The following is a 13421-nucleotide window of genomic DNA, read 5'->3' on the forward strand; positions in this document are numbered from 1 at the left end:
CACCTCTCCGGGCACAGCGTGGTCCCCAGGGCGGTAGGGTAGGGTCGCAATCGAGGACTGGGTCCTCAGAGTTCGAGCCATAAGGGGCCTGGGTAGAGGGCAGGGGACAGGGACCAGCCTAGGCTGGTCCTGTCGCCGCTGGAGGACGGCCCAGACCCGGGGAGCCAGGCTCCACAATGCGAGATTCCTGAACTTGGGACGGACACGTGGGTGCCTCATTTTCTCCGCGTTCCATCCAAAACGCACTGCCTCCCTCCACCGTGAACACGGCAACATGGTGCGTATGGCCAGCGGGACCCGCAGCTCGCTCAGCAGCAGCCCCCCACCCACGTCCCGCGCCCACCCACGACGCACGCAGATGACCAGATCACACTTTTGTTTCTGAACACTCTGCCAACCGCATCTCAATATAATTACTATAATTAATATAATTTTCTTCGTAATCCTCCAGATTCCATTTTATGCCAACTGAAAATGTGGTTCCGGGAAGGGCGTGTGTGGAGCTCCCTGGCCTAAAAGCTGCACGGCCCCGGGGCAGGCTCTGAGGCCGCCCACCCTGGAGCCAGGGGCCCCGCACGCGCCAACAGCCATCTCAGCCCCTCTCCTGTGCTGCTCTCTCCCCAGCCCCGGCCATGGCCCCGCAGAACGTCCAGGTGACCCCGCTCACGGCCAGCCAGCTGGAGGTCACGTGGGAGCCGCCACCACCGGAGAGCCAGAACGGGAACATCCAGGGCTACAAGGCAATGCTCTCTCGCATGGTTTGGCTCTTCCTTCCAGGTCACTTGGAGGCCCGGAGAGTGGCCTAAATCCACAGAGTTCCCAGCGGCTTCGCTGGAACCCTGGCTGCATGCCACGGCTGCTGCCCCCGGCTCACTCCGTCCTGCCCCTGCACGCGCAGCTGACCGTCAGGACGGACAGCCGGGGTCGGTGCTGAGCGGCTGGGGCAGGCTCGGCCTGACCTTGCCTCTCGGCCTGGGGGTGGCAGCCTGGTTCACCGTGCAGCTGGCTTGTGCCCGGCAGCCCCTCCCTCCCAGGCCCCGCCCAGCACCCTTCCTGCTGCTGCACCCGCTCTGGGAGAATCCAGTATCTTTGCTGACAGCAGAACAGATCCGGCTGAAGAGAACAGGTTCTCCAGCCCGACCCTGCCCTTGGATCTCTGTTGAATATTTCATGAGGCCCAGGGCAGGGGGCCCAAGAATTTGCATTTCTAGCAAGTTCCCCCAGGGGTGTGGTTCCTAGGCACCCCACATTGAGAACCACCACACTAAGGTTCCACGTGAGCTCGACATTCCAGAGATGGGGCAAAGGAAAGACGGGAGGCCAGTGAGTAATTACCCAGAGTAGGTTCATCTGGGGGCGGGAAGCTCCTTGCACACCTGCCCGGAGGGCCACGTTTTCGGAGAGAAGTCAGAAGGATCAGCTAAAAACAGCCTGAAGAAAGCAGCCCGGGGCCGTCCCTTGAAAACTCCCCCTTCCTTCTCCCGAATGACTCTCCCCGACTGGTATGTCGGAGCCCAGGTTGGTCAGTCATCAGCTTCTGTGGGCCAGCCTGCCCTGATGACTATTGGGCCAATTAAATGTCCATTTAAAAATGATTTTGGTCGGTGTTTTATGAAAATAAATACCTTCCTCCACGGCAGGGCTGTTACAGTGATTAATGAGGTAATGGGAAGTCTTACGAGCTTGGAGGCAAGATGCTATTTATGTATGTCCAAAATATGTTTTCTAATTTCCTTAATGATAAAGACATTGAACTTGGGTATTGATCTCAAGTCAGTAAGGCCTGTTCAAGCGTAGGATCAGATTTGCTCAGTTCTGAGAGCAGGACCGGACCGTATCTTGCGGGCAGGAGTCAGCAGTGCTCGTGGCCGGGAGCCCACGTGGGGGCAGAAAACCTGTCCCAAGCTCTCTGCGGCTCTCTGCCCTGTGGGCCAGTGGCCCTGGTGGCCTTGCTGGGTTTCGCCCCCCGGAGCCGAGGTGGGTGTTGTCTTTGGGCGGCCGGGCTCGCGCCGGCTCAGGGCAGTGGTTCTCGGCCGGCTGTCCCGGGAAACGGTCCTGCCAACCCACCTCCTCCAGCCTCTGTGCTTGGGCCTCAAGTCCGCCCGCGAACATGTGCAGGCCGGGCGGTGGGGGGCAAAGTGAACCCAGGAGAAACACGGGCCGAGGTCCAGTCCTGCCCACCGCTCACTGGGCACCTCCCCCACCAGGTTAGAAACCAGGGCTGCCACCCCTTCCCCGTGGCCCCGTGGCCTGCTGCCTCCGACCTCTGGCTCTTATCGGCAGGTTTACTACTGGGAGGCAGACAGCCAGAACGAAACAGAGAAGATGAAGGTCCTGTTCCTGCCGGAGACCGTGCTGAAACTGAAGAACCTGACCGGTCACACCCCTTACCGGGTCAGCATCTCGGCCTTCAACGCGGCTGGAGACGGGCCCCGGAGTGACCCCAGGCAGGGGCGCACCCACCAGGCCGGTAGGAGAGCGGCGTGTTCCGCGGGGGCCCCTTCCCCACGGCCACGGGTGGCCGAGCCAGGCTGGATGAGCGCCCCCCCCCCCCCCCCCCCCCCCCCGTCCCCACGGCCCTTTGCTCTGCCCAGCCTGTGACGCACGGCTGTCGTGTGCCCGGGGCTTTCTGGAGAGAAAGGCCTGGGTTGCGTTCAGCTGCTTTCCCCAGTGCCCAGCCCTGGCCTGCTGCGCGGGGGCGCCCGTGAGACAGCACCTGTTTCCCGAGGACCCTCCCGGGTCGCCGAGGGCAGGAGGGCTCCGCCTCCGCACCCAGGCCTCCTTCCGGTTCCCTCGGGGGGCTTCTTGCTGGGGCTCGGCACCGGCCTGTCCAGATCCCGGGGGAAGTGAGTTCTTTGTACGCCGAGCCCAGGCCACAGCGTCGGGCGCTTCCAGGGTCGCCGGGTTTCAGGGCCACACCCGCAACAGCTTGCAGCCGCTTCTCAGACACCCGCCACCAGCCAGGCGAGAGCACTGCACTGCCACGTGCCTCGCCGCCTGTGGCCCCACATCCACACACACAGCACGTGGCTCCCTCTGTCGTGAGTGCCAGCTCCCCAGCGGCTAGAGAACATTAGGAAGTGAGTCAGGATTCCAAGGGAATGTCAGCTTAACCCTGGTCCCGCGGACCTGGGATGCACTTTGTGGGACCCAGGAAGTGTAAGGCTGGGGAAGTCGGGGAGACCCGTCCCGCTCGGGGCTCCCAGGCATCCTGCGTCCTGCCTGAGAGAGGACTGGCCAGCGTGCCAGGACTCTTTCCTCTGGGTCTCATCCAGCGGCCAGACAGGGGCCGTTTCTAGAAATCAGGGTGGGTCACCCGTTCCTCACCAGAGCACTGAGGACCGGGCAGGCCACGGGGCAAAAAGGCCGCCAGGGACTGGAAAGACAACAGATGGGGGTGTGGAGGGCTGATTGGGGGGGGGGGCAACTCCGGGCACCGACCCCCACACGGAGCCCAGGCAGGGGGCGGCGAGCAGGGTCAGCAACCCGGCCACCCGCCTGGCTGTCTGCGTTCTGCGGGCAGCTTCCCCCCGCCCGGGGGGCTCACTGGGCCCCCCTGTCCCCAGCCCGAGGGCGGACACTGTGACGTTTCAGAGGAGGGCCGGCTTGGGCCCCAAGGGAGAGGCCAGGAGAGGTGGGCAGAGCCTCATGGGGCTGTCTGCATTTCATTCTTTACTCATCTTTCTGCCTTTGTCACCGCGTCCCTTAGGCTCCTTCTTGTGTTTAAACCCCATCATCTTGTCTCCTCTTCTCGGGAGAGTCCACGTGTCTGATTGATCCTGGAAAGTTCAGAGGTGGTCGCACGGCGTTGAGACTTTTACGGAGCTGAAAATAACATCTAGTAGCGCTTTTATCGTACGTGGAGGCACAGACATGTGTGGAAATGGTCTATAAAGGAGCTTTACCAACAGTCCCTTCACATCCCATTCTTCCAGCTCCGGGGACCCCCAGCTTTTTGGCGTTCTCAGAAATAACCTCTACCACGCTTAACGTCTCGTGGGGCGAGCCGGTGGCAGCCAACGGCGTCCTGCAGGGCTACCGAGTGGTCTACGAGCCCTTAGCGCCCGTGCAAGGTAAGGCCAGGGGGGCGCATGGGGAGGGCACGGCACTCCCCAGTGTCTGCAGGGCGGGGAGTCTTGCCTGCCAGAGGCACAGGGAGGAGGGCGTAAAGCCCAGTACAAGGCGGGGGACAGAAGAGGAAACCAACAGCTTCCGGGCAGGAGGGGGTGCCGGCCGAGCAGCGCCTAGCAAGGGGCTCGGAGCCTGGGCTCTGGGGGTGTGGAGCGGGGACCGGGGATGCGTGTGTTCGCGGCGGAGCCCGGGGGACCCGCCCGCTGCCCTGGAAGGGGGCAGAGACGGGAGCGCACCCTCGCCCCTTGGTCCCGGAGGTGCCGATCCGCCCCTGCCGCCTTGCTGCCTGTCTCTGGTGCCGTTGTAATTTCTGGCGCGTCTGTCTCCTCCCGCTCGCTGCTGCCCCGCTGTCAGAGGGCTCTGCGGGCACTTTTTTCTCGCCCACCCTGTGCCCGGCACCGGTGCCACAGGAGGGCGCCCGGCCCGGGGCGGGCTTCCCCTGGAAACGCGCGCGGCCAGACTGTGACCGTTGTAGATTATTTAATGCCTAGGAGGAGAAAATATAACCAACACGTCAAATAATATTGGCGCTCCATTTAAAGCCGTGATAAAAGTTTCCTTTTAAAATAAGTACTTTCAAGTAAAACGGGGGGCTGATTTGAGGAAAATTTAAGCACCAGATTTCATTTCATCGAATCTAAAATGCCATTATCGACTCTAAGATTCATTGTTATTTTATGAAGTGCTAAGAGAGAAAAAAGGCCGGCCGTAAACCGCAGCCCAGTATGTTGGCATCATCAATCCCAAATCAGAGATGTAAACACGTGAGGGGAGAGAGTCTCAGACAAGCGATGGATGCGCTTTGGTAAATAACAGTAGAGGTGGTACGGGTGTGCGGTGTGTGAAATGGTGGAGGGCACCGGCCCGGCCCCGAGATGGCGCGGCCACACCCGCTGCGTCCTCTTCAGGGCCCAGTGCCTGCGTGGGGACCAGGTGGCCCGGGCGTTGCAGATGCCTTTTAACTAGTGCCACACGCAACGGGGAAAGGATGGCCAAAAATCATGGCCCCGAGCCACCTTGGAGCCCCTCCCCATCAAGGTACGGGTTTTCCTGTACCTCCTCAAATAAGTGACTTATTCTGCATCGATGGGCTTGTACAATCTCTCTAGAAACTCCGTGGCATGCACGCCTTGGCCCCCAGGCTGGCTGCCTTTGTCTTATAAAGAAGTACTTGCCATCCAGGCAAGACCGTGGCCGTGGCCTCCACCCGGTCGGGAGCCACGGTGGGCCCTGCTTCGCGATCCCCCAATCTCTGCATTCCAACGTCCCGGAGTCCTGCCGGCTCGCCACACATCTGTCCCCATGGCCTCCCCCTACCTTCCAGGGAGATGACCCTGCACATCTGGTTCCCTGGGCCTTGTCGGGGCCGTGGTCACGTGGCCTCTGCAGCAGCACGGCCGTGGCTCACCAGACGCCATCTAGACGCCCGGCACTGAGCAAGGGCACACGCTCTCTCTGAGTCCTCACGCGGCGGCCGGGCCGCCTTTATTCGTATTTCACAAGAAATCCGGCTCCGAGCCCTTAAGACGACCACCCAGGGCCTGCAGGTGGAGAATGCGGACACACGTGGGGTTTGGCCCCAGGTGGGCTGGTTTGAGAGCCCGTGATGGGGAAATGTCTGGAGCACATGGGCTTTGGGGGGGACACGTGCCACAAACGTCACAGCGGGGAGCGGGAGAAGCGGTCATCAGCGTGTCACAGCTGCCCATGGCACTTGTCTCCCTCCCTCCCTCCCTCCCTCCCTCCCTCTCACTCCCTCCCTCTCTCCCTTTCTCTCTCCCTCCCTCCCTCTTCCCTCCCTCTCTTCCTCTCTCCCTCCCTCTGTCTGCTTGTCTCTCCCTCTCTGCCTCTCTCTCTCCCTCCCTCTCTCCCTCTCTCCCTCTCTGTCTCCCTCCCTCCCTCTCTCCCTGTCTCTTTGCCTCCCTCCCTCTCTCTCTCTTCCTCTCTCCCTCCCTCTCTCTGCTTCTCTCTCCCTCTCCCTCTCTCCCTTCCCTACCCCATCTTCCCCTATCCCTTCCCCTTCCTCCCTCCCTCTCCCCTTCTCCCCCGTTCCCTCCGTCTCTCCCTCTCACCCTCTCCCCTTCTTCCCCCTCCCTCACTCCCCTCTCCCTCCCTCCCCTCTCCCTCTCTCTCTGGTGACGACAGGCAGACCTTCTTGGTCGCAAGCATCTCGCCTCTTTTCACAAGTAGTAAGACCCTCTGTCACTCCGTTGGCCCTCCTGTCTGTCGGGAGGGCTGGTTCCTCTGCCTGGATTTTCCTGTCTTTGGCAGTGAGTATATACGCTCTGGAACCGGGCAGGAGAAGGTACTTTCAGTCAGCAGTTCACAGGTCTCTCCAGAAGCTCAGGGTGCAGTCCCCGGGCGCTTGAGACCCAACCATCCAGACCCCCAAACCTTGGTCCTGAAGGCGGCACGGGCACACCCCCGACCCCCTGATTCCTGCTCGTCTGTCATGCGGCTGGTCCAGGCCTGGGGCTGGGGATGGTTGCTTCACAGCTGCCGCTAAGCCGCAGACTCTGCTGGAGTCGGAGGGGCCTCCGCTGGGTCCTTCCTCTCGGCCGCAGACCCCTTCCTGAAACCGCTCTGCCCCTGCTCCAGCCGGGGGTGAGGCTGGCCTCGCCCCCGCCCCCGCCCGTCCTCCCTGCCTAGAACCCAGCAAACAGCCTGTTCCCCGTGAGCAGAACCCCCCAGCCCTCTTCCTGAGTGCCCCTGACCCTGTGACCTTCCGGGGGTGTCCCTGACCACTGGCCAACACCAGTGTTGCTTTTCCGGGTCCCACCATGTGCCTGCCTGGTCTGATGGCATCTGCCAGAGCCCCTGGCTTAGCCAGACAGCAGCCGACAGATCCGACCCCTTCCAGCTGGCCTTCTAGCTGGCCACGCTCTGCAGCCACACAGGCCAAAGGAGGAACGCAGGCCGGTAGAGGGCAGGAACTCAGAGCAGGAGAGACTTTCCTGTGGCCTCTCTCCGCCCCCAGGCCCATCGGGGGCATTTTGACCTGAGGCTGGAGAGGGGAGGAGGGGATCTTTCAGGTGAAAGTAAGGCCGTGCTGTCACATACGCAAAAGGACCAGACGCTCCGAGTGGCTAAACAGAAGGCAGCTTTGGGAAGCACACACAGCGTGGCGTCCTGCGCCCGGCTGAGGTCAAAGCGTCCGGCCCCTCGTCCGGCCCTCGCCGTCCCGCCTCCGTTCCCAGACCCTTGTCTCCCCGAGAAGCGTATTGTCCCCTCCCCTAGGGCATCGGCTGGCCCGTCTGATCAGCGTGCGGGCCTCTCGAGTGGGGGTCTCTCGGAGGAACCCAACCCTTGCCTCCTTCACGTTGGATCCGGATTTCCAGCAGGGAATCGCGGGGGTGGCAACCGGGTCTCCGAACAATTTCCAGTTCTTCAAAATGCCTCACAGAACCGCTGCATTTCCAAGAGATGTGGTTGCAAGTGTGGTGAAAACATCTGGGGCCGGAATCCTGCTAACTCTGCGGTAACGCCAGCCCTCCCGTGAAGGTGGTTATGACATGGAGGGCCTGTCTGTGCGGCAAAGACAGGGAGGAAGGCCGTCAAACGGTCGTCTCACCCGCTGGCCATTCTGCTGGCCGTTTTTTCCTGCCTCCTGGCCGGCCGGACGTTCCTCGAGAGCAGAACACCCACCTGGCACGGGCACACCCTGCCTGCGATCCCTCCACGGAGAAGACAGGCCCGGCTCCTCCCCCGCCGCCCCCGCCAGTGCCCTGGTCACGGTGGGGAGCACCGAGCCACACGGAGCAGGAGCCGTGTTCTTAGGGAATGGGTTTTATGGCAGAGTTACTTTTATGTTTTTTAAGATGTTTTAAACGGTAGTATTTTATGTGATTGCACCCCAGGGCTTTGTATTGCAGGGCACGGTTTACAAATGGACTAAATAAATAAGATTCTGACATAGTTGAGATGCAGGGGAGGCCAGACTAGCTGTACGTCCTAGTGGGATAGAATTCACAAAATCCATACATGGGTTTGTTTCTGCTCTGGGGAAAAGGAAGGCATTTTTTAATAAAACATAAAAAAAAAAAGTGAGGGGGGGGTGCTCTCCAGATTAATTTTACATCCAAATGGACCCCATCTGTTTGCTCATGATGGGCAGTGTGTGTGCAAACTGGCATCCCAAACCCCTTCCTTGAGCCATGCAGGGTGAGGGCCAGGCTCCCTGGGCAGAAACGGCCTTGTTTCTCTACAGAAAAGCTCAAATTTGGAGGTCACTCAAACGCAGGCAGGATCACTCTGAAATCATCTGGAAGGGAGTCATTTAGCTGAATCAGTGTTCTATAAAAGGCACGATATGAACACGGTGAGCCGACTGGAAGGTACTTGGACAGCTGTAGGCTAAGAGACACTCGCTTTGATGAGTTTGAAGGATGAGCCCATTTCGTAGTAAGGACGCACTTGGCTGGGCTCTTCTGAGGTCAGGGCCACACGGGGATGGAAGGTGCCGATGGCTTTGGCTGCTCGCGCTGAGGGCAGGCCCGGTGGTGGCCACGCCGGGCAGTGTGTTCACGGTGCATGTGGGCCGTGCTGGGGGCGGACGGCAGGTGCCGGGCGGTGCTCCTGGCAGGCTCTGCTGACCAGTGTCAGAGGGGCCACCTCACCTCTTCCTGCTCCTCCGGGGGATGAGCCGTAGACACCGGTATGTTGAAAGCTCTCAGAAATCCCGAGTGGAGAGCCTACGAGGCCTTTTTGTAATACGTCATCTTCAAACTTACTTAACCAGGGAGCCCCATCTCTGTCCTGGAGAATGCTGCGTTCGTATCATTTTCACTGTGTGTCTTCCTCCCGAAATGTGGAATCTCAGTTCTCCATTTACACCGAATACAACCAACACTTTCTCTTTGTCTGCGTGTTCATGAGCGAAAACGTTGTCTCTCCGTGGTCGGAGTTGTGTGAACCTGGGCAGTGATATTTGCAGCGACAGCCTTTCTCCGTCCTTGCTTGGGAGTCCAGGAGAAAGTTCTCACGAGGGGCCGGAGGCCTCTAGGCCGCTGGTTAGCCAGCCCAGTCAGGCTGGAGAGCCCCACTTGGAGGAAGCCCAGCTTTTAGCTATGATGAAGGTTCCTGCCTCTTTTTCCCCGTTCTCTCCTCCCAAGTCAGGAGGCTCCAGGTCACCTGCACAGGAGACACAGAGTTCGGTGCGGCTCGGAGTGCAGCGGGAGGGGAGGGGGCCCCGGGCTGGGGGCAGGAGCACGGGGGCCTCCCCGGTGTGGTGAGGGAGACCTGGGCCACCTCCCCGCACCGCACCGTGAGGCTGGCTCTTGGGTTTGTCAGCCCCACTTATCAGGCTTAAACTCTCATTACACTTATCTGTGCTGAAAATTGGCTATCACCACCACTTAGACTCCTCCTAATTGCAAGAAATAGTTCCTCGGCAAGCTGGGGACGCCGTCCTTGTGGTCGCGGCGGAATAGGCGGCGTCCGGCCGCGTCTCTGACTCCGGCCACCTCCCGGCCTTTGCTCTCGGTGGTTCCAGGGGTGAGCAAGGTGGTGACGGTGGACGTGAAGGGGAACTGGCAGCGCTGGCTGAAGGTCCGGGATCTCACCAAAGGAGTGACCTACTTCTTCCGTGTACAAGCGCGGACCATCGCCTATGGGCCCGAGCTGCAAGCGAACGTCACGGCCGGGCCCGCCGAGGGTAAGTGGAGCTCCGCCGGGGGCCCCGCGGCCGGTGCAGCGCGAGCGGCCCACCCCGGGCTCCGTCCGGTCAGAGGGTCCCCCCTCGCCGCCCGTCAAGCAGCTCTGGCCCACCCAGAGCGGCCATAAACGCAGGAATGTTCTGGCAGCATGGGTGTCTCCAAACACCTGTGTTAGCAGCAGTGTCTACAGACAGGCTTGTTATGTGCAGACCAGCAAACTCTTCGGTGTTAAGCATGTCAAGTTTGGGGCTGTTTTCTGGAAAAACTTGGGAAAAATGAATTTTTGAAATTAGATACACAAGAAACTTTTGTTTACATTTTATTAAGTTTATTTTTGAGAGAGAAAGAGAGAGAGAGAGAGAGAGAGAGAACAAGCGGGAGAGGGGCAGAGAGAGAGAGGGAGACATAGAATCCAAAGCAGGCTCCAGGTTCTGAGCTATCAGCACAGAGCCCGATGTGGGACTCAAACCCACAGACCGAGATCATGGCCTGAGCCAAAGTTGGACACTTAACCGACTGAGCCACCCAGGCGCCCCCATACACAAGAAAATCTTAAAGTGTTCACGTCACAAAGAGGAGCCACGTGGCTTCCCACCCACCTAAATGGTTTTGGCATTTGTTGACATCCTTAGCAAGGCGAGGGTGACAGGACCTCGGTTCACAGGGTGCACGCCCCACGCCAGGCACCATCCTGGGCCCGTTGCACGGCCCATCTCTGCTCACGTCCGGTCAACCCGGGAGGCCAGGGTGGCTTTCCCACGTCTAGGATGAGAAGACTGTGACAGAGCGAGGCTAAGCCACATGCTTGGGGAAGGAGACAGAACCTGGCCAGAGCCGCCGACCCCCTGTGGGATGAGGAGCCCCCAAGTGCCCACGTCCACCCTCCCCTGTCTCTTTTATCCCGCAGGCTCCCCGGGGTCCCCCAGAGATGTCTCGGTCAGCAAGTCCGCCTCTGAGCTGACCCTGCGGTGGACGGAGGGAAGCGTGGGCAGGACTCCCACCACGGGCTACGTCATCGAGGTCAGGCCCTCAGGTAAGGAGGGGGTTGGGCACCTGCCAAGGAGCCTGTTCAGCCTAGCGGAGGCGAGGGTCGGGGCCCTCTGGCCTCCGCTTGGCCTCTCTCTAAAGATGTGGAGACCACGAGGGCGACTCGAGGAAGGGCGAGGCACGTGCCTCCCTCCGCCGTAACCTCGCGGGCCTGAGATGCTCGATGGTTGGCCACAGTACACGTGCCTCAGAGCCCGGTCGTCGTCATCCTCAGAAACATGTGCATGAAAACACACAGGGACGCTTACAGACACTTGCGGCTCCTCGGGAAGATCCTAGAGTGTTTTCAGATGCTCGCCTCAGGCTCCGCCTGTTTGCCCCGACGGACAGAGTCCCGCTCGCTCCCGATCGGGGCGCAGATTCCTGTCCGTGCCCTCTGCCCCATCTTTTAGGCTCCCAAAAATGAGGTCTCAGTCCATTCCCTACCCTATCTGCCCGAGGAGGGTTTTCGCTCTCTTCCTCCCGTTCAGCTGTAATAATGAAGCGTGGAGGTTGCTGGAAGATCAATTTCTGCTGCGTGGAGTCGGCTACTACTCCTTGGAGCCATGGGGGCATCACCCAATGCAGAGAACACCGAGCACGTCCACTGTGGCCTGCAGGTGGTTGCACGTTCAATCGTGAGCGCCTGAGCACGAAAATACAGGGTGCGCCAGGGCTGCGGGCAGAGAGCCCTCTGCCAGAGCCCACCCTCAGCGCCGGGCGTCATTTTAGCCGGATATTTAAAGAAGCTATCACACCAAGAGGGAAGGGCTGTGAAGTCACTTAGGACTGTGCCAGATGCCCCTCCCCCATCAAAGTGCTTTTCAGAGGTTACTGGTTGTAAGCACCTCCTAGAAACTTCCAGGTAGAAATCTGGCGCCCGAGACCCAAACAGGCCCCGTGAAAGGCACTATGTAAAGTTCTTCAGCCCCTGAACTCACACGTTCACCGTGCCGCCCCGAGGGGTCCTGGAGCTTATGCTGAGCGAGGTTTTTGGCCTGTTCTGGAAACGGAGGGTCGCAGATGGGCGACAGGCCTCCTGCGGCCACTGGGTTCCCCCGCCCTGTCCCTCTGAAAGCCGGCGGCCCCGAGAGCAGACAGCAGGCTCTCCGCTGAGGACACTTGATCCCACGGCACCTTCAGAGATTGGCAGGAGCCTCGAATACAGGCCTGGTGAGGTCTGGGCCCAGCCGAGGGCTGAGGAGCCTGCACGGACAGACCCCAAGGAAGGAAGTCGACCCTTTCTCCCCGAATCTAGGGAGAGCGTTCATTGCAAAGGTTCCCTTGTGCCCTTTCAGGCTACCAAGGGCTCCTGAGAGAATTCGGGAGATCCGTGGACATCTCTCACCACCAACTGACCTTCAGCATTTTCTTCCCTTATGAACATAGGCGTGTTCGTGTATTCTGGCTGCTATGACCACGTACCCCGCACCAGGCGGCTTACCCCGCGGCATGTACTGTCTCCCGGTCTAGAGGCCGGGTGTCTGAGGACAGGCGTGGTGGGGTTGGGTCCTGTGAGCTTGTGAGCGGAGGTCTGCTCCGTCCTCTCTCCCGGCTTCAGGTGGTTTGCCATCAACCCTGGGCCTTCTTGGGCTGTGGAGGGATTTCCTGCCCCCTCCCCCCCATCTCCACCTTCTCTCTGTGTGCCCTCCGGTCCCTGTGCCCGAACTTCCCCTTCTATGAGGACACCAGTCATACCGGGTTAGGGTCCACCCCCAAGACCTCACCTTGACTAATTACATCTGCAAAGACCCTCTTTCCAAATAAGGTCACATTCTGAGACATTGGGGATAGGACCTCGACCACGTGAATTTTGAGGGGTCTCAATTTGACCTACAACAGTTGGGTGGAAACCGCGTAAGTAACTTCCCAACCTGTGGAATTGTCAGCAGTAGAAACCACACTGGTTCCCATCCCGACCCGGCTGGGGAGGGTGTTTCACAAGGCGGTGGGCCTCGCCATCCAGACGCTCCCTGGAACTTGTGCTCCAGCGCGGCCCTGGAGGAATCCCAGCCTTTGCACCCCATCTTCCAAAGAACCACGGAGCCCAACAGGCGCATCGAAAACCACACGTGACCCACACAGTCAGCATCCCTGGGACACAGGGTTGCTGTGAACCTCCAGTTCCCTCTGGGTAATTACAGTCATTAGCAGCATAGCTGGCTTCCTTCTTATTTTATTTTCTGCATCTAAAGCCATTCTGAGAAGGGCTCCCTTCAGAGTCAGCAGATTGCCGGAGGGGTCCGTGGCACCGGGAGGAGACAAGGCTTGTCCTCGGTGACACAAGTGGAAGACCTTTGCCAAGTCATTTCCTTCGGCAGCACGCTTGCTCCCCGACAGGGCGTTAAAAACCCCAGTGGATGTATAGATGTGAGAGGCCACGGCGGGGTCACTGGGGCGACGGAAACGCTCTGTGTCTGGACGATGTCGACGTCAGTTCCCGGTTGCCATGCCTCGCTGTTGTTCTGAGGGGTGATAGCGTCAGGGGACCCCGGATACGGGACGCGTGGCATCTCTCGGTAGTATTTCCCATAACCGTGTGGGGCTCTACAGTTATCTCCACATACAAAGCTCCACTCAAGATTTTAAAACACATACGTGTATCCCACG

At 59.9% G+C, this 13421-nt stretch overlaps 1 protein-coding gene across 1 annotated transcript in view; it reads left to right on the plus strand.

Annotated features, from left to right (window-relative positions):
• SDK1 (sidekick cell adhesion molecule 1) overlaps positions 1-13421 on the plus strand; it is an 888340-nt gene that overhangs the window by 845988 nt on the left and 28931 nt on the right. The window contains exons 37-41 of the mRNA XM_045462082.1: positions 625-740; positions 2284-2470; positions 3936-4073; positions 9623-9784; positions 10693-10818. Of these exons, the coding sequence (XP_045318038.1) occupies positions 625-740; positions 2284-2470; positions 3936-4073; positions 9623-9784; positions 10693-10818 (729 nt within the window). The remainder of the gene's footprint in view (positions 1-624; positions 741-2283; positions 2471-3935; positions 4074-9622; positions 9785-10692; positions 10819-13421) is intronic.

Source organism: Leopardus geoffroyi, chromosome E3 (assembly GCF_018350155.1).
Source record: "Leopardus geoffroyi isolate Oge1 chromosome E3, O.geoffroyi_Oge1_pat1.0, whole genome shotgun sequence".
NCBI lineage: Eukaryota > Metazoa > Chordata > Mammalia > Carnivora > Felidae > Leopardus > Leopardus geoffroyi.